Here is a 27,164-nt window from a genome sequence, read left to right as displayed (position 1 = left end):
AATAAATCTCAATTCACGGTCCTGCTTGCCGTTCTGCAAGAGGGGAGGCTACACCCGAAATATATCTACGAGTAAAAAAAAACAGGTTTTTGAATGGATAGTAGGTAAACTCGGTCCGTCGAGTGTGAAAGCAATGAATATATTACCATCTCACTCTAGCAGATAGCCTTTCGCTTTTTCAGGACTAGAAGCATGACCGTGATTGCTAGGTTGACAGGAGTTTTATTGGTAGATGTTGCCGAAGCGCTCCGCGCCACGGCTGTACCGCCGGAAGGACTGCTCAGCTAATCTTCCCTGCATTCCACTGTAGAGACAACGGTTGACATTATTAAGCGTTATAGACCACTTGATGTAGTATACTCATAGTACAGTACATGTACAACAATCTCGCAGGCACAGGCTTAATGATACGTTTTTAGACTTTTTAGAAATCCACAATTAAATAAAACAAGTTTTATTGATTGAATCTATTAATATTTTCCAACATTTTAGTCTCATTCTTGTGACTAATAGTGCGGCTTCTTAGCTTCAAATTGTCCCATCCGGCAGAAAGCACGAAACTTGGCATGCATACCTATACCTATAGATTTTACGTTTACAGGAATAAATAGAAGTAGAAACATACCGAGAAGTTACTTTTTCTCTCCCTCCCCCGACTTTTATATCCCCATTTTTATTTTTTATAAATTTTAATGAAAACAACGCTACAATAAAAATATCTGGGACAAGTATATTTTCCATAAAATTCTCCTAAATATTGTCTTTGGAAGTATATTGTTAAGACTTATAGTTTTCAAACTAAGCTTCATTTCTCCTTGATGGAACTCCGGTGCATGTTGTGACAGTGCAGTGGACATAGTGAGTTCGTGTTAATCGTTACAAGTGTTGGGTGACCTAAACCCGCAGCCGTGCTCGCCTACAATGACAGCGCAGCGCCAGACCTCTCACGGCCCGACCACGACTTTGCGCGACTAGCGGCGGCGGCGGCAACCATAGGTGGAAACGCAAGGTCCGATCGCTGTGTCTCGCTCCAACCTGTGGTCGCCGCCGCCGCCGCCGCCAGTCGCGCAATGTTGTGGTCGAGCCGTCAACATGATATCTACTTAATCAGCTGTACCCGACTCGCATCCATTGTGAACGCTACTGGCTTATGCACTGTTAGTGCTTGAAAATGGAGACCTAGGCTCCGAAACATGTCGCGCGAGTGGCTAAAAACACGTGAGTTAAGCCGTAAAATTTGCTGGCCGGGTTCATGTTTCACATATATATACAATATGTAATATGTTACTTTGTAGTTACCTTACTTATTATGTTGTACATGAATGCAATAAATAAATGATTATGATTATGAATTACAGTGCAAACAAAGAAATGCAACTGCCTTCAAACAACGGTCTTGGCATACTTAGTTTAGTCAACCTACGTGGAAACATTCTTATGGCCGGTCAAACAACTTTGTCAGTAGAATAAGGCGCGAAATTCAAATTGTCTATGGACGATAACCCTTCACGTCTACATTTTTTATATTTGCCGCTTTTTTCTAGTGACAGAAATAGCTTGACAGACTTTAGATACATTTTGTGCGAGATGGTAGGATGGGTGTGATGAAATTAACAGGACACTTAAAATAAAAAATCGAACCTAAAAATTGTATTAAGTCCGATCCAGATTAGTGCGCGAACCAAATATAGCCGATGTGCAAATTGACAGCCTAATAGTCTTGTCCAGTCGCGGCTTCCGCGTGCGATGCGGGCTCTAAGTCTGGTGCATATTAACGGCTCGGCCACGACATTGCGAGACTTGCGACGGCGGCAGCGATAACCATAGGTTGGAGGGAGACACAGCGATCGGACCTTTCGTTCCCACCTATGGTTGTCGCTGCCGCCGTCGCTAGTCCCGTAATGTCGTGGCCGAGCCGTACGCGGGCAAACACACAAATGTAAAACATGAAAACATCAAAAGTAGGTGCAGTATTTTCTTTGGAACACCGGGACAGTCGCGTTCAGACTACTTTGTTTACTTTTAACCCAACGACACCGTAAACTACCATAAAAACACGCAGTGTTTAACTTGTGAATTGTTATATTTCCGGTACCTAAATATCTATACTATAGTATAGTGGAATTATGTCGTGAGGGCTAACGATGACGATCGCTAACATAAAGCATTCATCTCTTCATAGTTTAAAGCTAATGTTACATTATATAAGCGAGATGGAGGTACGGTGCGTGAAGCCTTCATATAGAAAAACATGTCTTATGCTTGAAGACATTTTGAATATTGAAAGGCATGGGAATTGGGAACGCGTGTTAGGTAGTGACGTGTGTCTTCTCTACGTATAAAACTGACGGCCGTGGTTCTCATGCGCGCACCTCAGAGGCTCCTAATGCAAGTAAGATGAATGCTTTATGTTGGCGATAAGGACCATTACAGACATAACTGAACTCAAGGGCTGATTGCCTATTGAGTCTGTCTCTCAAAGATCTGTCAGATTTCCTTGACCATAGATATTTAGATTGGAATCTACTAGAGCCAAATAGATAATCTGACTCTGATTTCAGATATAGCTGTAGTGGTCCTACTATGTAAAATTTACAGCGTTACGAGTAACATACGGTCGAACCGAACCACGGCCTTGGTTCGTTCCTTATTATGTTTGATCGCGTGTCTATCCAGTAGTCTGTCGTACACAGTAATATCGCTCTCTAACACACAGCCGCCGTGTTCTTATATGCACCAAGGTTGTGATCCGGTAGAACCGTGTGTTAACGCTTTAAAGCCTGGCCACGCCACAACATCGCTTACGTTATTACACGTTAATCTGAAACGCCTCGCGCGGCATCTTGTCGCGCTTGCGTCGGGGCTCGTCGGTGTCGTCTGAGAACCGCGACGGAGGGTGGATGTGGTCGTTGAACGAGGGGTAGTTGGATATGCTGAAATGTTTTAGGATTTAGTTCTATGGCGGGTGGTTCGAAAAGTTACTATGAACTAGATCGGATAATTGTAATCGAAAGGTCAAGATTTTATGTGCGAGAGGAACGCGTTCGTTTGATACGTGTTGATAGTTCCAGTGCCAGTTATAGAGTAGCGACCATTGTGGTTGTGATAGCTAGATAATTTCTCGATGCCTTGTAGAGGAAGGCTTCCATTCACACGTGACTCTGCGGTGCCGCTTTGTAAATGTTGATAGTTTCTTAAAATTATTGTGGCTCCAAGAGCAAGACCAAGGAAATTAACAAGAAGAACGTTACAGGTCGCATTTGCACTACGCCCAGATCCACCAGAGTTTTAGTGACAGACCTATAGCTGGGTTGTTGTCGATATGTTTTTGTTAAAATACATCGTTCTCGTCTCTGCGGTACCACAAAATAAGGCCAATAATTTGAATCTGAAGCTCAACGCTGTGGCTGCTATAAGTATCCATTCTCACCTGGAGCTGTATAGCAAGTATTTGCTAGCGTTACTATTACAAAGATGGGTCTCCGTCTTACGATGCTACTGTTATAGTGTTAGTCACCTGAATGTCGTCTCATCGTTGTGGCTGCTGTAACCGCTGGAGCTCCTCACGTGTCGCTTGCCCATCGCGCCGGCTTTACCCTTGCGAGAGGGGAACGCTTTCCTCACGACGCCCCCCACCGAGTTCTCCGACGAGGAAGAGGATTCTTCGCGCTCCACGCTTGGGTCTGGATAACAGTTTTAAAGTTTCATTTTGTGTCATTTATTGACATTGTAATAGAACGTGATGATATTTTGTACTAGTTTTTTGGGTAAATTCAGTAATTATTCACGAAGCATATCAACAGTGTCAGTTACGAAAGCTATTTGACTTTTCTGAGAATGCTAGAGAGCCGAGTTTTGTTTTGACGCGGTTACATTGTTAAGGCGTGGAATATCATCTTACTAATATTCGGCTTCACGTGTTCATATTTAGTGTATCTTTATGTGTTTGATGTACTCATATGTATTATATGTACATACTTAGTTATCTAGTCAGAAGTATTAGCACGATTGGATTATTATGCGATTTGTCGAGGAGAATTTATTCCCCTATTAGCAAGTGGCGCCTGAAAAGGACAAATGCTACATTCTAGACACCAGCGATCGGGCTATTTAGGTGGTTAACAGCTGTAGAATGTATGGCAATGTTTTTTTGTTTATTTCATTATAGCATCAATCAGTTGAGATAGATTAATTTGGAATGCAATAAGCCAATCAGTAATACATGAGTTGGGATGCGCGGGGCGCAGGCGCGCGGGCTCGCTGTCCGAGTGCGGCGCGCTCGCGTCGTCGCTGGCGTCGTCCTCGTACTCTGTAATGGGCAGGTGGAGCGTTAGTATCTTCTTCACCTCGGAGTCCGTGGAGCCCAAGTTGTCCGACTCTGTAATGCAATGAGAACTGTCGGTTGGGGACGTGGTGCCAGGAAGGTCGGGAAAGATATGACGGCTCGGTTGGAGAGGTAGAAATTGATGACTTGATTTGTATATTATGGTGATTACAAGAATTTGTAAAGGTCAGTGTTGTGGTCATCAGAAGAGTGACGGTTAATGCTATTAGGTAGGTAGGCGTCATACAGTCATATAAGTACGTCACAAAACAAAGTTAGACGACACTTAAATGTAAATGATAAGTTGAGCATTATACATCTCTTAGTTAAATGTCATGACATTTCATTTTAATTTTGTTAGGGCGTGGATACCGGAAATTTAGTAGCGCCAAAAAAATTACGAATTATTACTTTGATTTATGTTAATTTAAGTACGTAGGTACTAACTAGTCTTTTTACTTGATAATAACTAAGTAATATTAGTTTATTTTGATGGTTAGAGGTCATATCTTTCCCGATCATTATGTGGAGAGGTAGAATGTAAAAACTGAGCAACACAACAATGGAAGACGCTCATGATTCGCCACCAAGGATCAAAATTTCAAAATAGAATTAATAAAACTTCACGTGGCCAGTGAATATGGAAAAAATATTATTTAAATAGAAAATATAACAATGGTAGTGTCAATGGATATAAATGACTGTGATTTGGTTATGAGTTAAAGTAGTTAGCATGCAGTTGCAATTTTAGATAACAATCAAATAACTTATCAGTACTCGTATCACAGAAATAAAATCGTTAAATATTTTCATAATCAAATCATAATATCAAAGCATGCTGCAACTTGATAACACAGCCAAAATGCATTTGAAATGACTTGCGACATAAAAGGAAACCTCATTGGAATGCAGTTATCCTTATTTTGTATATTCAGGGACCAGTAGGTATTTATTACGTTATCTGATTTAAATAAGTACCTATAGTTGTTTTCGAAATACAAAATAGGGATGGCGTGGCGCGGTCTCATGAAACTGACGATGTAATAAACTAACAGGACCTAATCTAATACCCTGCGTGTATCCACATAGATTTTTTAGTACAATTGACTTGGTCTTAAAAATAACGTTTTGTGAGGTGAATGAAACTAAAGTAGATTTCATTAAATTTCACAAGTTGGGAACGGGAGAAGTTTCAATAAATGCAAACAAATTCTGCAGCATTCCACGGGATGTGAGATTGTAAAAGAATAACACCACAAAGCCGAATCAGTACTACAGCATGACAACTAGCTACTATACATTTTACAAAAAAAAAACTCTGATAGGTATGTTACAATACATACTTTGTGCATGCTTACCTTTACAATTACAACACCAGTTACGCTCCCATCGGGTTGCATAAAAGGCCATCATTTGTCAAATTGAAATCTCAATACTTAAACTAAAACGGGTCCAAATTAAACTCCAATAGAAGGTGCGGTCTACTTGAAACAAAATCAATAGTCTAACTACTTATAGGTAAGCTTCTTTTAGACTGTTTGCGGGGTGGAAGTGAGGGGAGGAGGTACCTTGGCTCTCGGAATGAGGATCGCGGAGGCGGTTTCCTTTTCTTCTCACTTTCGTGTATTCTGGCTCCTTGCCCTGTGAATACGGTAAATTTTTAACCTCTTGTGTGTGTATGATATGGGTCCGTACCGAATTTTTAGTCATCGTTTTGCATTTTCTTCGAAAATGATTTTTACTGCTCTAGGTTAGTATACAGCACAACCGAGGTTTGTAACCACGACACCAGTCATCATCATCATCATTTCAGCCTATATACGTCCCACTGCTGGGCACAGGCCTCCTCTCATGCGCGAGAGGGCTTGGGCTATAGTCCCCACGCTAGCCCAATGCGGATTGGGGACTTCACATACACCTTTGAATTTCTTCGCAGATGTATGCAGGTCATCGACACCAGTATGAAAGGTTAATTACCTAATTCTTCATGTTCACGTTGGAGCACGTTATTCTATTCTCATTCCTTTTTTCAATGTTATTGACGATGCCTGACCACATCTCTTTGTCTCTGAAGTGGGCAACTAAACCCATACCTTTCTAAAATTATACTTAAAACTTAAGTGAGAGCTTGACTTCAAAATTCTAAAAGTGTTGCCAAAATGTCATTATCGCATTTGAATTTTCACGTTTGCGTTCAGTCATCCTTAGTACCTACTTTTTGTAGGTACTGAGACTGACTGAAGTTAGCATGACAAATACGAACGTTTCAGAGAAAATGCGATGGAAACTGATAATTCATTACATCTGTACCTTATATTTATCATTCTGCTTGAGGTCGTGGTAGACGAAGGAGCCGCGCACCGAGTGGTACGGGCCGCTGTAAACGTTTCCACTGTAGCTGCTTTCGCTGTACGTAGGCTTCGTTAGCTGGAACGTTGCGTATGGACAGATGTCTTCGATGTATTCTGTAAGAAGAAGAGCTAGGTAAAAGATACTTAAAAAAAAACAGGTTGGCAGTCTGAAAATGGGAATAAGACCGCAGTTGAGTAAGTGAAACGTCTTAAGCAATGCTGTCTTGGCTGTCCTGCAATCGCAAGGTACCACGCAAGTGAGGACGAAGCAAGGCCGCATGGGCTAGCGGATCGGTTTTTAAAACACCTTTGTGTGCCTGAGCGTGTTCGATCTCGACCCTTCAGCTTAGCCTTAGGCCTCGCATAGAAGCGCTCATCGCTTGGATATTTCGGGCATTTGGCCTATACGTAGTCCCTCGCAGCTCATAGTCGGGCTAAGACGAGGCCGTTTGCGATAAGGCATGTGTAATAGTGTAGGTACCGTTGGAGGCGTGCTTGTAGTGGTGCGGCGGCGCGGGGTGCTGCGCGCGCGCGGCGAGGTACTGCTGGTCGCGGTTGACCTTGTTCTGCAGCTGCGCCACCGACGGCGACTCGCCCGCCGCGCTCTCCGTCGCCGCCGTCTCCGTGCCGCCCGCTTCTGGCACGAGAAACACCAACGTTAAAGTTACAAGCACATAACACATTCAAATGACGTAAAACAAGTAAATACCAAATAAATAAACAAGTAAATACCTACCAAATTACACAACAAAAACGACACTGTTAAAAACTATGATTGATTTGTAGCACTCTTCATAAGTAAAGACAAAAAAATCACGACGATGCTTTTAGGGTTTGCTCGTGACGCTAAAGATGGCGCGTCGTTTGGATTTACTACAGTTTAATGTTTTCACGATACTTACTGTTTCTCCGCACTAGTAGTACGATGGCCACGAGGGCACCGAGCACGAGCAGCGATAGCGCCGCGGGGAGGATGACGCGCGCTCCTCCTAGTGAGCGCGCGCCCGCTGCCGGCACCGGGGGTGAAAGTTCCCCGTCTATGACTATAAAATAACATGAAATTTAATTAGTTCCATAAGACTCATTTATAATGTCACTAGCAATATATTAAGTTAAAACCTTTATCTACACACATAACATAAACTGTCTATGATGCTTTCAAAATCCGTAAATAATGGCCCACATTACGATAAACTGTTTAGTTACAGCAAATTTCTTATCTGTGAAAATGTGGTCTGTGAAGCTTCATTACTATATAAAAATCGATTTGGTAATACATTCAAATTTCGAACATCTCTGAAAAAAAAAGCAATTTGATTTGACCCCTTTTCTAATATCAGTCGAGATGACGTTTTATTCGAAATCAAATGACAATTGCATACAATATTGACAAATCTCGCATGTAAGTTGGTATCGGACGATATGGTAATCGACCCCGACTCTAGTTTGTCTCTAGGAATAAAAAAAACTACGGATGCGTGACGTGCATGAAAAAAGTTTTCATTTGCCGCCATTTGACGTACAGTTTATCTTTTAATTAGTTTGTAAATAAAAAATAATTTGTTTCGTTGTTTTTAAAGTAACTATAACAAAAGTTTCGTGTAAAATGTGCGATAAAGATATTTCGGAGACGCCATCTCATATCCGCGAGTTCCGCCAGAGAGCAAAGTCGGCTGTAATATGAGGTTAGTGAATATATCATAGAAAGTTTACAATATGTGTGTAGATAAAGCAGTGTATGTAACTATACATAATTAGGCATTAAAACACTCGTGTGACACTATTAAAACTCATTTCATTCGTTTCATAAACCCACACTCGTATTTTAATGCCTTTCATTATGTAGCAGTCACATAAACTACTATTATGGAACGCCGGCAATGACGGCATGAATAGGTTAAGAAGGTAATTTTTACAAAGTGGCGCCCAACGTGGGTGGGGCCTTTATTGACTATAATATTAAACTTCATATAAAATCCTATTAAAAAAACATCCTATGGTTTGTTATTCGAATTTAAACTGTTGTGAGACATACTAACATTGAATAATTTTACGGTTTAGACTCACTTGTGTTAGTGCTTGAGAAAGGAGACCTAGGCTCTCCGAAACATGTCGCGCAAGTGACTAAAAACAAGTGAGTCTAAACCGTAAAATTATTCAATGGTTTGTTATTATTCAAACTCGAAATTATAACTGTCACTTTTGTTTTCGATTATCTATTTGTTTTTACAGTGGAATTGGAGGTAATAATATGTAATTACACACTATGCCGGCGACTTGTTGGCGGCATGGCCTACAGCCGAGCCGCCAGCATAGTTTGTTCTTCTTCTTTATTTCTGTTTCTGAATTTAAACCTCATCAAAGTATAAAAGGTTATTTTAACTTACTGCCACTAATGGAATGAGTAGTGAAGTTATATAACGCCACGGCATGCCCCGCGTTGTTATGCGCTGTTATCCGTAACTGGTATTGCGTAGCTGGTGTTAGACCGGGCACGCTGAAAACTCGCTCGGTCGCTTGGACGCTGTTAGATACTAATCGCCACTGAAATGACAAACACATGGTTTAGTTTGAAATGTTCAGGGAACAAATTTCATATAAAGTCTGATGAAAATACGCTACAAATGGTAAATATTACTTGTTTTCTTATATTTTCATGTTACTCTGTTTATTGGCGCACAAACGTGGGGCCAATGATTTACAAATAAATTAAGTACCTAACCTTTTTATAAAGTCTGATGGAAATACGCTAAAAATGGTAAATCTTACTTGTTTTCTTATATTTTCATGTAACCCTGTTTAGTGGCGCCCAAACGTGGGGTCAATGATTTACAAATAAATTAAATAACATTTTATATAAAGTTTGATGGAATTACACTAAAAATGTTAAATCTTACTTGTTTTCTTATATTTTCATGTTACACTGTTTAGTGGCGCCAAAACGTGGGGCCAATGATTTACAAATAAATTAAATAACATTCCGGATGAATACACTGCGTACATAAGTAGTGCTTACTTGTGACTGGCTAACTTCTCGGTATTCAATAACGAAGTACAGGATTCCGCATCCGCCATCGCCCCAGGAGTCTAACCAGACGGTTACAGTGGTCGTGTTTAGAGTTATCATTTGCGAGTGTTTCGGTTTTACTGGCACTGAAAGAGGCATTAAGAGTCAGATTTAGGGACAATTTATTTTGGTAAGGGTAATTCTCCAATTACAAATTAGATACGTACGTAATCAAAATATCTCTCATTCATTAAATATAAGAATGTGATAGGTTTCTCCGATCGTACCCTTAATAAAACCGGGCAAGTGCGAGTCGGACTCGCGCACGAAGGGTTCCGTACCATAATGCAAAAAACGGCATAAAAAAAACGGCCACCTATCCAAGTAGGTACTGACCCCGCCCGACGTTGCTTAACTTCGGTCAAAAATCACGTTTGTTGTATGGGAGCCCCACTTAAATCTTTATTTTATTCGGTTTTTAGTATTTGTTGTTATAGCGGCAACAGAAATACATCATCTGTGACTGTCTAGCTATCACGGTTCGTGAGATACAGCCTGGTGACCGACGGACGGACGGACGGACAGCGAAGTCTTAGTAATAGGGTCCCGTTTTACCCTTTGGGTACGGAACCCTAAAAAGGACCTTAAAGTCCTTAAAGTAAGGACTACATGACTATAAGAAATTGACTTCTAATAGAAATGTGTTAAGTAATGGCAGTGGCACTAATGGCGTAATTCATAAACGCGTGATAAATTTACCAAGACGTTGATTTGTAGGTCTTGGAAAGAGGCACAATTCTATTTACCAGTTCCTTTAGTGAAGGCGTGAACGATATCGCAAGGTAGCCCCGTCCCGATGCGGTTGAAGGCCGTGATGTACAGCTGATACCGAGTCCCGCACCAGAGGTTCGGCAGCACGTGTTCTGACGTTCCAGCCTCCACTTGCAACTCCTCCCAGTCTCCGTGCTCGCGTTTGTAGTTGATGACGTAACCTGAAAATAAAAAATACGACCAGTGAGTTGAACACAGTATGATCTTGTATCTACCTTAATCCTAGCATTAGCTTAGCATGGAAACCATAGCCTAGCCCAAATGAGGGTTTAGAAGAGGTTCTACAATGATAGGAGACCCATATCAACTAAAGCATTAGAGTGTATATATGTGATGATAATGATAACCTCAAGTCTTTAATTGTATTATACTTTCAGACGTTTCAGTCTAAGCAGGTTCCATTTGGTTCACTAAATCTGCCTGTACTTAAGGATATAGTTGTCACTTGTGCAACAAGTATGTAGGTAAGGGCTATACTCTAAATCATAATTAGATTCCAAAAAAAGTAAGACAATGTTGCCACTTTTTACTAGCGCGTCTTGTATTTATGTAAAAATAAGTAAATAAAAGTACTTTTTTAAATCGTAGGCGTAAAATTACCAATAATTAAATTATCTTAGTGTATTTATTTATAAAAAGGAATTTACTATTTTACAAACAAATTATTGCAGTGGCAACATTTTTTGGAATCTAATTATGATTTAGAGTTTAAGGCGGGTATATCACACAGATAACTGAATAAAAAGGAAGTAAACATAGCAAGACTCAGGTAACATAAATTATAATCTAGTGACATAAATTATTTGTAGTTACCCAATATGGGGCTTCCCCCGTCGCCCTGATCACTCCACTGTAGATGCAGCGAGTCGGCGTACGAGTCGACGACGGCCAGCACCGGCGGCTGTGGCGGCACCTTCACTTCCACGCTGTAAGTGACCTCGTCCCGGCCGTGAGGGTTCTCTACCGCACAGGTGTAGTTACCGCTGTCAGCGTATTGGCTCATGCTGGAAAGGATAAGGGTTACCGTTAAAAACAGTGTTCCACTTTAGGAGCGGTATGACTAAAAACTAATTTCAATATTTTTGTCAAAGTCAATTTAATTTTACGTTACCAGGTAATTAAATATTTTATTAAAATCACGCAAAACCTAATGGATATGGACAGCACGCACCCGAACAAACCTATGTTAGTTTATTTTTTTAACGAAATTTTACCCCGAAAATTATCCAATAATGTCGGTGAAACTAAATAAAAAAAGAATAAAATTTTATTTTAGGGAGTAGGAGTTTATTTGGGAGTGCGATTCATGACTTCTATAGGATGAAGTTGTACTAGCTACTCGTAAAAACCTTTCTCTTAAATTTATAGGGTGTCCCCACCATAACTATTTACGATCGCGTTAGTGATAGCAGTAATAATTGTGTCTTTTATTGGTTTTCAGGGGTAGCTAGCAAGATCGTGCTTCCAGAAACATAGTATTGTCAAGCTACCTTGATGAAAGTAAAAAAGCTCAACTTCTTACCTGATGATGAGTGTGCCATCAGCGGTAACGTTTTTTCTCAACGTCGATTCGAGGGAGGCACCGTTCATGCTCCAAGTCGTAGAGGGATTCGGGGAACCAACTTTATTACAGGATAGCGATATATTCTCCTTCCATGGCGTCACTATACTCCGGCTAAATGAGGTTATTCTTGCTGGCACTGAAATATAATTAACAGAAATATTAAAAAAAATGCTTTTGTCAGGGATCTGTACATTGATCAAGCTTAGGTACTCTGCTGAACAAAGTTGACGTTTTTCGGGGTTCCCATCCCGAATCAATCGAAAGAGGTTCTCGAAACACGTGTATGGGAAATGGAATATCATTTTGCGGACTTTCTCAGAGCAAAACCTTAGTACCCTAGTACGGTAAAGTAATTTTTTTTCACCATATAATTATTTCACTCACCAGAATCAGACGGTAGGACAGTCGCAACTCTAGTAGCTTCTCCTTCACCGAGCCGCGTAGACGCTGAAACCCAAAATTGATGCGTTGCCCGGGGCGGTGACCGTGATGTCTCATGAGATAGTGTGCTTGGAGACAACATACGCTTGTGGGTACCCTCCTGGAAATCAACAAATTAACGTTCATCACCCATTGCATAACATACCTAGCAAACAAAGACTTGTTAAAGTTCAAAACAATTTGCAAAACTTTTTTTTAGATTTTGTGATAAAGGCTCGTACCTCCCTCCCATCTTCTATGACGCTCATATACAGAGTGTAGCCCACTAGCACACCGTTAGGGGAAGCGGGAGGCAGCCAGGACACGAGGATTTTATTACGCGAAGATACCACTGCTTTGATGTCCGCAGGAGCTGACGGCACTGTAATTGAAAATATTGCTGTTAAGTACTATAGAGGTTGAATACTAATATTTTAGGAAAAAACGAGTGAGGGCGAAAATCACCATTTTTGTAACAGCGGTGAGTGAATCCAATTTGAATATTATGACAAAGATCCCATTTCAGTATTGTGATAGCGTGCCTTTACTTTTTTTTTCTACTTTTTATTAATTTTCTTGTTTTGTTTTGTTTGGCATGCGTAGTGCTTTGATAATTTTATATAATTTTGATATTTAATTACCATCTTCCTCAGTGTGACAATAAACGGGAGCAGCTCGGACCCCATCACCAGCCGCGGTGAAGGCGCACACTGTGACGGAGTAGTTCGTATACCGACGCAACCCTGACAGAGTGGTGTGGAGGCCCGATATTTGCTTCGTTACGGCATCTTCGTTTCCTGTAATGAAAACAATAGCTACATGTAGACACGTTCTTCTTTAAATATATTAAAAACGGGTCACTCACGTATTTTAAGTCGAAAAACGCTTGACATGTTTCACTATTTACGTTCTTCTTTGTCTAAATATAGGTTTTCTCGGTCGCTTTTAAGTAGGTAGGTAAGTTCCATGACGAGATACATATTTATGTTATGCATATTTCAGTGCTTACGTCTTAATCAGCTACACTTTTCTGATCCTCAAGGCGAAGTTAGGTTATTTACTATTTGTCAGGATAAGGTTGTAATTTTGAGTTCACAAACTGTCCCCTTAATGAATACTTACCATACCAATCAGTAACCGGCGCGTATGTAACTCGGTAACCCTGAAGTACTCCGTTCCGACCGCGGGTGGGAGGGGGCTCCCAAGCTACGCGTACTGATTGAGAGCTCAGCGCTGTGCACTGCAGCGATCCTGGTGGTAGGCTGGGTACTGAAAATATACACGTAATGATAATATCACACATGTAATAATAATGACCGAATGTACCGTCAGAAATGGAGAGATATCGCAAGAGAAAGTTTGAAGTCTACCAACATAACCGGAAATGAAGACCAGCCATGTGCGTCATCCAAAACAGCCACGACCACTCTGACAAGAGTGCACGACTGAGAAGAAGAAGAATAACAATTCGGATAGGTCAATTATACCAATATTGTAGAATATTGGTATAATTGACCTATCCAAATTGTTATTCTCGTATTGACATTACGAAAAATAAGGGCTGTCCCATTATGTATTATGTGATATGAATTTTGGTATTATTGTATAAGATTTCTCACCATCTTCCATAGTTGTCGCAGTGGTAGGCGGGGACGCAGGCCCCGCACCTCTACTATTATACGCTTGAACAACGACAGCATACGCAGCATGTTTCTGAAGCCCCGAGAGCGTGGTTCTCGCTCGGGCTGTGCCGGCGCCCTCGACGGTACGGACGGTGTAAGAGGCGCCACCTGGTCCGCTTGCGCTTAGAATTGTACTGTTGCTGTTTAACTGGAAAGGACAATTTGAACGTGGAACGAAAGCTAGCAATTTGTGCTATTGGACTTTTCATGTGCCAATGCGCCATTGCGTAAGTAAGCAAATGACTTGGAACCAATTGAATGGTTAAAATAACGTATGACATGTATAAAACAGAAAATAATTTCTTCAATAAATTAATCGACAATGATGTATAAGTATGTGTGTATGTAGTTCATAAATTGAATTACCTCCTGAAACCCCACGTAGTACCCCAAGATGTTCCCGTTCCACAGATCTCTCTGTGGAGGCTCCCAGCTCACAATAAGCTCGGTTGAGCTCTTGGCTTCCACCCGTACGTCCAACGGTGGACCACTTGGCACTGAAAAAACAGACAAATTTGGTAAAAGAACTATCATTACTGTTTCTCCAAGTATTCGTAATACCTAAGCGACGTAGACAGGGATGACATAAATTTGTCCAGATTTTATTTAGCATCGTTACTACCTTCCGTTACTAAGACCCTTGATTATTGGAATTCGCTGGACTAAATAATTGAAATTAATTAAATTGTTAGGAATTATTTTGTATATTACCTTCCTCAGTTGTGGTAACTTGCACCAGCTGGCTGGGCTCGCTCTGCCCGAGCCTGTTTTCTGCGATTATGCGAAGGTGGTACGACGTCGCCGGCTGCAAGTTTTGCACGTTGGCCGATGTCACACTGCCCGGTACTATTACTTTTTGAGGAGTCGTCGGCCATGGTTCTTAAAGTGAAAATATTTTTGTATGTATGAATCGGCTTTACAACATTGTTGTCGTCATTTAATCGAAAAACACAAATTTGCAAGATTTAATAATGTAGATTACAATAGAGTTAATTTTACCTGGTGCTTCCTTGTATTGTACTATATAGTTTATTATAGGACTGTTTCCTGCGTATGGTTGGGTCCAAGATATTTGAATCGATCGGGACTGCTGGTCTATTATTCTTATATTTTTTGGCATTTCAGGGACCTGAAATGAAAAAGAAATTTAAAGGCTAACTAATATATTATGATTGATTTGATAGGTATCTAACTAAAATAAAAAATGCTGTGTAAAGTATAGGGTATAGTCGTTCGATTTGTAGCTGGCCCCGAACGTTTAATCCTTTGTCTATTGTTAAGTAAAACGGCACGTGCTACTACCTGACCTAACAAAGGCGCGTTATCGGGGAGCGCACCTACACTGTTTTTAGGGTTCCGTACCTCAAAAGGAAAAAACGGAACCCTTATAGGATCACTCGTGCGTCTGTCTGTCTGTCTGTCTGTCTGTCTGTCCGTCTGTCACAGCCTATTTTCTCCGGAACTACTGGACCAATTAAGTTGAAATTTGGTACACATATGTAAGTTTGTGACCCAAAGACGGACATGTAACGTAAACAAATGAATTTTAACCATGGGGGCCACTTTTGGGGGTAAATGAGAAAATTAAAAAATAAAGTTTTTCAAACTATATCATGTTACATATCAAATGAAAGAGCTCAATGTGAGAATCTCAAATATATTTTTTTTATAATTTTAGAATAAACAGTTTAGAAGTAATTCAAGAAAATAGGCAAAAAATGACCATTCCCCCCCCTTATCTCCGAAACTAATGGGTCTAAAATTTTGAAAAAAATACATAAAATAGATCTTTACCTATAGATGACAGGAAAACCTATTAGAAATATGTAGTCAAGCGTGAGTCGGACTAATTGCTTAGTTTTTGATCCGACCCCTACGGGTTTTTTATTTAGCATTAGAAATAAGATAAACAATCTTGGTGTGTCTTTTATTTGAAAAACACATTTTAAAAATAAGTTACGGCAAATATGTAACAATTACGAATCTAATACGGTCATTTACATTCTTATACTTTCATGAGTAATAGTTACTCATTTAAAAAAAAAACGTTTTTTAATTAAAAGACATGTCAAGATCCCTTATCTTCTTTCAAGTTCTTTCTAATGCTAACTGTCAGTTCCTTATTATTGTTTACGATGCTACGAACTGATAGATACAGAGGCACGCCGGCGGGGCGAGGGGAGGGGGTATCGATGTCACAAAACCATGGTATAATAATATACTCCGCCTGGTACTCCATTCCGAGATTCGCGTATGACCTAACTGACACGCGCCTACGTCATCATGCTGTTTACAAGTTCTCAAACTTTGAAATGTGGGAGAATTTTAACCAACGGTGAAAATTATTTTAACGGCATTAATTTTAAGTTATTCATGTAGAAACATAGTAAAATAAAACAAATCTAATGTATTAAATTAAACTTTATTTATCTATACAAGACAAACGTTTGAAAAACTAATTCACAGTTACACATTAGTTACCAAGCTTACGACGTGAAAAGTTTGGAAAACACTGCGACTGCTGACACTGAGCGAGAAGGAAATAACAATTAACACGCGTTCGACAAGGATGACGGTCAGGGCATGAAGTTATCTAGATCCGAATTGTCAAATGTGCACAGCGCTATCCTGTGTTTTTTTTTTTTTTTTCAATTTATTTGGGACAAAAAACAGTAACACACAGGGTTCAAACACAGAAATAGAGTACAAAGGATAATAAAGTGTGAGACCAACAACATCGTCCACAGATTACTAGATTACCTACTGATAAATCTACAATGTATATAGCGCAAGGTAACAATATAAATGATGTATGTAAAAATTGTAAAAGTAAAATTAACAAAGATAAGATTACAAAATAGGTTTGTGGATGCAATTACAAATTCATATTGGCAGAAGTAGTCTTATACAGTTTAATGAGCGAGTAAACAGTTAAAACAGCTTGGCCCATGGGAGCAACTTTTAATTATGTTTTGTTTGAAGCAATTGAATCAATTTTTTTTTATACACATTATCAGAGAACATGAAAATATCAATATCATTAAAATACAAATTGTAACATTTAACCAGCCTGTATAGGGGATCTCGTTCTCCAGCGTGGGTGCGGCAGCGCGAGTCTGCAAACAGCTGGTGCTTACGTGCAGCGCGCTCCCGCGCCCTCGTCGGTACGCGGTAGCAAATAGTTCCGCTCAGGCTTGGACAGTCAAATTTGTTATGACATAGATTATAAAGGACCATCGCGTCCAGAAGGAGGCGTCGGTTTTGTAAGTTGAGTAATTTGTACTTATCAAGAAGCTGTTGGTAACTTAAACGCGATCGGCAACATCGGAAATGCATGGCACGCAAGAATTTCTTTTGAACAGTCTCTATTGAGCTTTTGTACTTATCATAGAAAGGATTCCATATTGACACGGCATATTCTATTTGTGACCTAACCAGCGACTTATATAAATAGAGGTAAGTTGAGGGTTGTTTAAAATCCGTACCGAGACGCATGATAAAACCGTACATTTTATACGCTTTACCGATGATATGACTGATATGACAATCTAAATGTAGTTTTGAGTCTAAATTGACACCAAGATCTTTTATTACCGAGACTTTTTCGAGAGCCGATCCGCTAAGGGTGTAGGAAGTGGGAAGGATGTGGAGTTTTTTGGTAAAAGTAATTTGTTTGCATTTAGGCAAGCTAAAACACAGTTTATTTTTGTGACAATACTCGCCGAGTCGGTTTAAATCATTTTGGAATTTGAAACGGTCCTCTTCATTTTCAACAATATGATAGATTTTAAGATCGTCGGCATAAAGTAAAAAGTTACAAAATTTAAAACAACTGTCTATGTCATTAATAAACAGGGTGAATAACAAAGGCCCTAATATAGACCCTTGTGGGACTCCAGAAGTTACATGGACACACTTAGACTCATATCCGTTGACTGCAACTTTTTGTGTGCGGTTTGTAATGTATGACCTAAACCACCTCCACAAATTTCCACGAATGCCATTGAAGTATATTTTTTCTAACAGAATTTGGTGATCTACTCTGTCGAAAGCTTTGCAGAAGTCCGTGTATATACTATCAACACGTTTATTTATGTCCAAACTTCTGAAAAGGTATGAGGTATATAGAATTAGGTTTGTTGTTGTTGATCTTTTCTTGACAAAGCCATGTTGCTGTGGGAGGATAATGTTGTGTAAACTTGGATAAATCTGATCATGAACCAGTTTCTCGAAAAGTTTGGATAATACGGGAAGAAGTGAAATAGGCCGGTAATTTTTTACGTCTTTCTTTGAACCTCCCTTGTGGACAGGGACAACTCTTGCGATTTTCCAGACATCAGGAAAGGTACCTTCTTTAAGGCAGCTATTATAAATGTAATACAGAGGATGTGAAATATTGTCAGCTACATTTTTTAGGAATATTGGGGGGATGTTATCAGATCCAGAACTTTTCGATGTATCAACAGTTTTCAAGGCGCGTTTGACAAGATGGATCGGTATGTGAACATCATTAATATGAACATTAGATGGGCTAGTTGTTGATCCGTGAGGATCGAAGTCAGGGGAAGTATTAGACGGCGCAAAAACAGATTGAAAGAAGTCAGAAAATAAGTCACACACCTCGGCAGGGTCACTGGTGGTTACGTCATTATAAGAAACGGTGGCGGGGATATTTGTGGTTCCACGCTTATTAGCAACAAATGTCCAAAAGTATTTAATGTTGGTTTGAATGCTTGTTTCAACTAATTTTAAGTAAGCATTATAACACACAGCTGATTGCTTTTTAAACCGTTCCCTGTAGAGTGAAAAAGTTTCATAGTCGTTTTGATTTTGATATTTTTTCCACTTTATCCAGGCCTTTTTTTTATTATTAAATATGTGTTTTAAAGCAGGAGAGAACCATACAGGAAAACGCGAGGGATGAACGGGTTTTAGTGGAACAAACTTTTTTATTATCTTGTATAATTCTTCATAAAATGTCTGTACCGCCTGTTCCGCCTTGAGACCTAACAATAAACTATTCCAGTTAATGGTAGATAATTCCATATTTATGGCATTGTAGTCTGCTTTATAAAATAACAATTTAGGGATGTTGCTTTTATTAATTGTTTTAGTACTGGTTAAGAAGGGGGTTAATATAGTGAGTGGTGGGTGGTGCGGATCAACTGGCACAAGCGGTACAGGTGCCATTGCGCACTTACAATCAGCGTCGTTGGAAAAAAACAAATCTAGTATACGATTATTAAGGTTTTTGTGTGTGTTTATTTGAAAAGAATCTGTGATGGCCATAAAATTACGAACACAGTCATTTTGTGGGACTTGTGGAGAATTAATGTCAGGCGAGCAGCAAGGGCCCACTGGAACCCAGTTTAATGTAGGTAAGTTATAATCCCCTAAAACCCAGTAACCACTAACCGAAGGAGATAGCAGAATAGCTGATAGATATTCAAAGTGTGTAACATATGTTTCCAGTTTTTCATTAGGAGGGATATAGGTAGCACTAATGACGTATTTATGGCATCGGTTTACTGGTAGTTCAAGTAGGACGTGATCAACAATAGGGCAGGTCGGCGCCGGCACGGGCCGCGCGGCGCCGGCGGCTGCGACGTACGGTATTGCCAGTAGTATAAACAGAATTACCCGAAAGTCTGAAATTTCTTTCGTGAATCGGAAGATATTGCTAACGAGTAATTAAAAATGACGTGTTATTGTAAAATTTAAGCTAAAATACATATAAATGAAAATTATAAAGAAATATTTTAACTTATTAACCATAGGTATAATGTACCCATGTAACATATGTTATGTTGAAATAAAGTGGCAATGTTATTGTGACGTAGGCCCGTGTCACTCTGGGAATGGAAGACCATGTTTTATTAGACCATGTCACAAAACCAGTCTCCGCGCGGCCCAATCGCGCGGTCGGCTCCCTTCGTTGCATACGTCTCCCGTACGCCATTTAATTGTCATTGTTTTCGCAATTTCTTTCGTTGAACTCGTGCCCTCGTTCCTCGTTCGTTTCGTTTCGTTTTCGTACAAAAAAAAAGGAATAGATAATCGTCGTCGAAAATGTCGTCTGTTCAGGGATTGTATGATTATTATACCTTTTATCGCTCGGTTTCAGCCCACAAATTCAAGAATATACTACAAGACAGAACACCACAATAGATAACATATTTTGTAATTTCCCACTACAATCCGGTACTATACATACTTTTTTCAGTTACCATAATCAAATTTGGGTAAGATTCAAAAAACCTTTGTAACTTAGTTATAAATATTTACAAAATTCATTAATAAAAATTCGAATTTCATAAAATATTTTTCAAGGCAAGTTATGCTTGTAAAAACGAGGTGGTACTCAATTCTTCTAATCGTTTTTTTTTGCGTAATGGTACGGAACCCTTCGTGCGCGAGTCCGACTCGCACTTGGCCGGTTTTTTTTTGAGTGTTAGACTAGCCCACGCTCAGGTGTCAATTAGAATTACACGACCCTTTTTTGTACAGGTAGAGCCACGTGCGGTTTTACTTAATAATAGACAAAGGATTCGCCGTTCGGGGCCAGCTACAAATCGAACGACTGGGTATACAATACGAGTAGGTATCAAATTATCAATACGTGGAGCTTCTTGACATTAACTTAACATATTACAACAAAGTTATAATGTTTGAATGACGTAGAAATAAATCTACTGAACATTTGTAGCTTAAAAAAAGATAGCATATTTGTATTACCTCTTGTATCACAAGATGTATGAGCATCTCATCCTGTCCGTACGCGTTGGAAGCCCTACACGTGAGCGCCCCCGTGTCTTGCCGGTACGTCTGCAGAATACTAAGCTCGGAAACTAGGCCATCGTCCAGAACTTGCTCGCGGATTGTGTATCTGTAAAATAACTACCAATTAAAACTTCTACAAAACAATAAGGCGGAACTACTAGTACGGTTTTCTGCTTGCTCAAAAACTGAGAAAACTGAGAAGTTTCTAACTTGTTTAAAGTGATTCCGCCTCTTAGCTGGTTCTGTGAGCGTACAATCGTTCTATTTAATTTAGTGTTTTTAAAGGAAATGTCAAGTCTTATCAGCAGTCAAAGAGTGAATGTGTGTGTTAATATGTGCATATCTAGTTAGGTTTTTAGAGGAGAAAGTGTTCTTTGGTGTAGTAGTTATTTTAGAATAGCTTTTTTCGCAATGCTTAAATTTATCTTTGGTAACACTAAGTCACCACTATGGGGTTGTAAAGAAACTGTGACGTAACGCCACCGTCGCTGTCACTACCTCTGATCCAGTTGATGCGCGATGGTGTGATGGTGAGGGCTCCTCCAGCTGACCTCCAGCGGAGCGTCGCCGGACGCAGCGCACTGAAGATGTGTTGCTTTCCCTGCCTGGACGGTACCCACCTCTGATCCAGGTGGTGAGCGATGGTGTGATGGTGAGGGCTCCTCCAGCTGACCTCCAGCGGAGCGTCGCCGGACGCAGCGCATTGCAGATGTGCTGCTTCTCCCGCCGTCACTTGAACAGTCTTGCTCTTCATCGGAAAACGGGCTGGAGCTGCAATTCAGAATTCGTAGTCATTAGTTCGGCCTAAGCAGCGGCCGAAGAAAGGGGTGCAGAGCCTTCGTGATCCTGTTCACAAGGACCAATCACAGCCGACTCTAAGGGAGTCGAGATGTGACGAGGACGGTTTCAAGAAGGTGGAGAAGAGAAGAAAACCGGCTCGTCAGAATCAGTGTGGTACCGCACCGACTGGACCCAATCATTTGTTGCGTCCTGCAACACCATCGACGCTGCTGTATGTGTCCCGTCTACATTACCTTACGAAGGTCGATGACATCGTAAAGTATGTGAAAACGAAGACCGGATTCATCCTGAGGGTCGCGAAGTTGGAATCTCGACACAATGCGAATTTTAATTCGTTTGTGGTGAGCGTTCCGACTGACCATCTAGCGACTTTCACCAAGGAGGAGTTTTGGCCGAAGGGTGTCAAGTTTCGGCGGTTCCGCGGCCGGCTCCCTGACACTGCGGGGTTGCGTAATGCATCGCAGCCATAATATGATATGTAGTGTTTAGTTTTTTTTAAGTTTAGTTTCAAAATATGTTTTTATATAATATGTATGCTAGTTTTAAGGTATTTATGTATGGGCCATTAGTTGCCTGAAATAAAGATTTTCATTTCATTTCATTAGTCATGTTGTATTTATCTTTATGTACAGTCGCCATCAGATATATCGGAGCGGCCAAGGTGTTCACAATATCTGAACACGCGCTCTAACGCCCTGACAATAGAGGCGTGTTCCGATATTTGTGAGCACCTTGGCCGCTCCGATATATCTGATGGCGAATGTACCTATGTAGTGTTATTTTTATTCCTCAACCTCCCAAACTCGATTAATGTAAATTTAAAATAAGTATGTACTCTTAAGTATCCTATTGTTACTTTTCTGAAAATTTTGGTTAGGTAGTGATTTAACATTAATATGAATACCTTAATGAGAGAAAAGTTCTCAATCTCAACTCGATATATAAATACTTACTTTTATGTGCGTAGATATATAACTACTTAAAATGAAAGAAACGAGAGGAGGGATTCTAAATATAGGACAGTCTTAAAAAGGGGCCTTGAGGTCCTTGAGGATAAATTGCTAACAAAAGGACTTCTTTTAGAAATAAAACAAGATTAATAGTATCTAGTTACTTAGTAAAGTCTGACTACAAATCTTGATTCTCATTGTTCAAATTGCTTTTGATCCGTCCTATTAATACAAAAGTTAAAAGTACTCTACCGATTTGTATTGGGTGATAGGATTTCCGAAGTCAAGTTTAATTAAAGCAACTTACAAGTAAGTCACGGCGAGGTAGCTCAAAGGTTAAACTTTTAAAGCTGATATTTAGGAGTTCAAAAGTAATCGAACTGACATTCGACGAGTAAAACTAGCGAATGAAGAGCACTCCTATATCCAGAATTTTATAAAAAACCGGGCAAGTGCGAGTCGGACTCGCGCACGAAGGGTTCCGTACCACAATGCAAAAAAAAAAAGAAAAAAAAACAAACAAAAAACGGTCACCCATCCAAGTACTGACCACTCCCGACGTTGCTTAACTTTGGTCAAAAATCACGTTTGTTGTATGGGAGCCCCATTTAAATCTTTATTTTATTCTGTTTTTAGTATTTGTTGTTATAGCGGCAACAGAAATACATCATCTGTGAAAATTTCAACTGTCTAGCTATCACGGTTCGTGAGATACAGCCTGGTGACAGACGGACGGACGGACGGACGGACGGACGGACGGACGGACGGACAGTGAAGTCTTAGTAATAGGGTCCCGTTTTACCCTTTGGGTACGGAACCCTAAAAAGAGCCTCAACGATGATTGACGAACATGTTAATAGATTTATTATGTCAAGTAAAGTACCAAATCCAGACATACAGAGGGTAGTGATCCAGAAAAACATGTGATTCTAACCTAAAGATAAAGTACCTAGATCACTCTCGAACGGCCTTCAGGCCGATTCAAAATTTTCAGAGGATGGAAGCTTGGGCTATAAGGGGTATTCGCCTCACATGATTTTGCCCATGGTTTTGTTAACTGAACCAGTTCTTTGTTATTCTTAAATAAAATTCTCCATATAAATATCTTCAATACACTTCACTATTCCAACCAAAAATATAAAACTTCTTTTAAAATAAAGATAATATTATGTCCTCATATTCTTCATTGCCTTTGTGCTGCCTGCGGGAAAAATTCTTCGTTTAGGCGGAAGGTTAGATATTGTCTACGTTGAACTAAAAAGGCTGGAAAGATTTACGGCAAAATGTTTGTGGCGTTCAGTGATATTTATGGGCGAAAACCTATTACATATACCGCTCCTTTTTACCGTTCATCTTTATACATACGATAGACCAGTCAATCTATGTAAGTAATGTGTGCTGACAACAATAAGAGGATTCGACCTTAAAACATTATAAAAGGCGAAAATAAAGTAATTCTAAGCGTAAGTAATACCCGAGACGATAAACATGCCGATCATCTAAAGCCGTACATGTAGGTACATATTTTAAAAATATACATAAAATAACATGCTGTATTGCAAGATATTTTCTTTTAAAACATTTTTAATTTTGGTTAAAATCCACATTGTATTTTATAAGTATTTTAGTTCCAGCAGGAAAAAGGAACAAAGAATTGTAAAGCGAGCTTTTCTCTCGAGGCCGAGGACTGAAAGATACGTTTTTGCGTGGCTAGTTTTTAAATCCTTTAGAGTATTTCCTATCAAATTCTGTCTTTGTCTGTTATCTACAATGATTTAGATATTGTTTGTGTAGAGTGTTTCAAGGGTATTCGTGATAAATTTAAGTTTGTAACATCTTTATCAAATAATCGGCCTTTGTACTTGTTTATTTGTGCAAAATGTTACCCTTTTCATATCAACAATAAACATCGATAATAAAAAGATAAACGAAGGCTTCTGCGCATCGTCTAGTTAAACGGTATGTGGAAGTTTATCTCCGCAAGTAAAGCTCGTGTCAAACCGAAATAAACTAGCGGGAAATACAATTACGGTTGGAAGCGAGGAACTGTTTACAAACCGGGCGTGGACGTGACTGCCCGGGCGCGGCGCTGGCTATCGAACTTCGAGAGATTCTTTTACGGATGTTTACACTGGCTACTTGTTACAATCTACATACTTATATTGAAGTCGGGATTATTCAAATATCAACAATGACTCACAATAATAGAAAAAAAAGATCGATCGTATTCCAAAGATACAAATGGATCTCTTGAAAGAAAATGCCATTTTATTCACTGTTACTGAATGAAAGCAACCGCAGCAGAAAACTACTTAGCAGTTACCGCTGCACCGCGACCGATACTGAGCACAATTGAAATTGTATTACTTTCCGATATTTGCCATTCAACAAAAGCCAATAACGGCGAACACAAACACGTACACGGTGAACTTATTCTAGTGGAAACCGACTGTCTCGTTTTCCAATAAAGAGGAGACGTATTGCGACGTACGGTCATTGAGTTTTCTGCTCAGACGCGCGCGAAGCAGCCGCGTCTTCCGACCTTGCGACCAAACTATTTGGTACTACAGCCGTAGAATAAATAATAGGTACCTAAGTAGTCTTATTCGTTACGGCAACTTATGTTGTATTGTTTATGAAGTATTTCCAAATAATAAGTCACGCTTTGTTTGTGAAACCGATCACAAAATATATTTTTAGCATTCATAAGAAACAAGAAAACGCCGACCGCTTTGAAGTGACCCGGATATAATTTTAAAGTAGCGGTGCCACTCAGCGTTCATCAGACGTGGCAGAGTGGCGAGAAAATGGACTTCCTCCGATATTACATAAGTACAATAGAATGCTGCCAGTTCAGCAATTTGAGCGAGTTATCGGGCGCGGTGGAATTCTATAGAATTAAATAAAGTTCGCCCGGGATGGAGCGGTTAGATATAAAATTATAGGAAAAGTTGCCGACCTTCCGTGATTCGAATGATAATTGAAAGACCGGGCTACTGAGGAAATAAACGTGACAGAATTTCTAAACAATCTTAATACAAAGATTCTGTTATTTTTTAAACAAAGGTACTGCTTTTTTATGCGCTCGCTACTGAAATTAACGGTGAAAGCATTATACAATTATTTTTTGTGTAATGTACGTTAGTGTGTCAAAAGCAAAAAGATGCACTTGATACAGAATATATTTTTCAGATATGTTTACTTCTTAAGAGTAGTCGTTTATTACTAGATAATTCAGACATTCTATTGTCTTTATTTTAGCTTAAAATATTAAAACACAAATAATGCACTGTAAAGCTACCAATAAATAGTGGCCCCTGAGAAAAATGCGTTCAATAAAACACTTGAAGCGCTTCTATATCCGTCCTCCCAAGACGCAGCTCTCACTACACTACATATAGTAGAGTTCCATTGTTTTCAATAGGAAGGATATTTTCACGGCGTGCTACTAGCAATAATGACGCGAAAGAATTTTCATTTGAGTACGGTCGCTTGTCCCGACCAAACTCATCCCAGCGATGGCAGCCATCAAGACATTCCACAACTTTTCGCAGACGGTTCGACAAAAAGATGCCGGGTTTTAACGCTATACCCACAGATGGTGAAAAGTCATTTTCCCTTCCCCTCAAGTTTAACTCTTGTTTCATTACTTAAAGTAGTCGCAAGGTTTCGGAATTTTCGCAGTAGCCAGGCCCATTTTAGTCCTCGCGGTTTTGCTGATTTTAATTTTCTAATTTTTCAGGCCAAACAAAGTTTGAATACATTCTGTAAAAACCGACGTAGGTACTATGTGGTTAAAAGGGTCGCTTTGTGTAAGATGGTGTCATAAAATGTATAGGTTTTTATTTCATGATTTCATGAAAATAGAACTGTTCATGGAAGAAAAACCAGTCATTCTAAACAAATGCACAGATTGGATTTATTAAAATAAGTACCTAATCATGAAACTGGCTGTTACCTGTATACAATTAAAATTTAATCATTAGGTACTTATATTATTACCCGTTAAACATCAGACCCATTAAATTCTACTAAGTTGCATTAGTGTTATGTAGGTAGGTAAACTAACTAGTTTAGTCTAGTAACACTCACCATTAACTTTAAGAAATATGAGCTTGCTCAGTCCCGCACCGATGTCATTTCTAGCCTCGCATAAGTAGTGTCCCTCGCTGTCCTTGGCCACTCGCTCGAACACCAGTGACCCGTTCTCCAGCACCCTGGAGGTGCCCTCGAACATGAAGTCCTTGTATTCACCAGGAGTGTTCCCTAAGGAGAATTGTTGTTGATATAGTAATGCTCTATCTTATTATTATGTTGTAAAGTTTTGCAATAAACGAAACTATAGATAACAATGTTGTTTGCAAAACTTTGAAGTGGAACGGTGCATTCAAATAGCTAATTAAACATGGTCCCGTCCATGGTCCATGGTCGTTTAAACATTCTTGGTGCACATG

General features: G+C 39.7%; 1 protein-coding gene across 1 annotated transcript in view; it reads right to left on the bottom strand.

Moving 5' to 3' along the window:
* Positions 1 to 211: 211 nt before the first annotated feature.
* The window catches only part of LOC134798209 (cell adhesion molecule Dscam2), a 249,341-nt gene continuing 222,388 nt past the window's right edge, over positions 212 to 27,164 (bottom strand). Inside the window, exons 16-39 of the mRNA XM_063770574.1 lie at positions 26,803 to 26,976; positions 21,580 to 21,730; positions 20,915 to 21,065; positions 15,179 to 15,308; positions 14,891 to 15,058; positions 14,546 to 14,676; positions 14,117 to 14,327; positions 13,620 to 13,766; positions 13,139 to 13,294; positions 12,740 to 12,879; positions 12,462 to 12,618; positions 12,036 to 12,213; positions 11,327 to 11,517; positions 10,489 to 10,674; positions 9,692 to 9,828; positions 9,063 to 9,219; positions 7,578 to 7,718; positions 7,157 to 7,312; positions 6,635 to 6,789; positions 5,893 to 5,965; positions 4,223 to 4,378; positions 3,518 to 3,683; positions 2,814 to 2,933; positions 212 to 304 (exon numbers count right to left, since the gene is read on the bottom strand). Of these exons, the coding sequence (XP_063626644.1) occupies positions 223 to 304; positions 2,814 to 2,933; positions 3,518 to 3,683; positions 4,223 to 4,378; positions 5,893 to 5,965; positions 6,635 to 6,789; positions 7,157 to 7,312; positions 7,578 to 7,718; positions 9,063 to 9,219; positions 9,692 to 9,828; positions 10,489 to 10,674; positions 11,327 to 11,517; positions 12,036 to 12,213; positions 12,462 to 12,618; positions 12,740 to 12,879; positions 13,139 to 13,294; positions 13,620 to 13,766; positions 14,117 to 14,327; positions 14,546 to 14,676; positions 14,891 to 15,058; positions 15,179 to 15,308; positions 20,915 to 21,065; positions 21,580 to 21,730; positions 26,803 to 26,976 (3,614 nt within the window). The 3' untranslated portion in view covers positions 212 to 222. The remainder of the gene's footprint in view (positions 305 to 2,813; positions 2,934 to 3,517; positions 3,684 to 4,222; positions 4,379 to 5,892; positions 5,966 to 6,634; positions 6,790 to 7,156; positions 7,313 to 7,577; positions 7,719 to 9,062; positions 9,220 to 9,691; positions 9,829 to 10,488; positions 10,675 to 11,326; positions 11,518 to 12,035; positions 12,214 to 12,461; positions 12,619 to 12,739; positions 12,880 to 13,138; positions 13,295 to 13,619; positions 13,767 to 14,116; positions 14,328 to 14,545; positions 14,677 to 14,890; positions 15,059 to 15,178; positions 15,309 to 20,914; positions 21,066 to 21,579; positions 21,731 to 26,802; positions 26,977 to 27,164) is intronic.

This window comes from Cydia splendana, chromosome 16, assembly GCF_910591565.1.
Source record: "Cydia splendana chromosome 16, ilCydSple1.2, whole genome shotgun sequence".
NCBI classification, from domain to species: domain Eukaryota; kingdom Metazoa; phylum Arthropoda; class Insecta; order Lepidoptera; family Tortricidae; genus Cydia; species Cydia splendana.
Note: the sequence above shows the minus strand (reverse complement) of the source record. Positions and strands in the feature narration are given on the sequence as shown.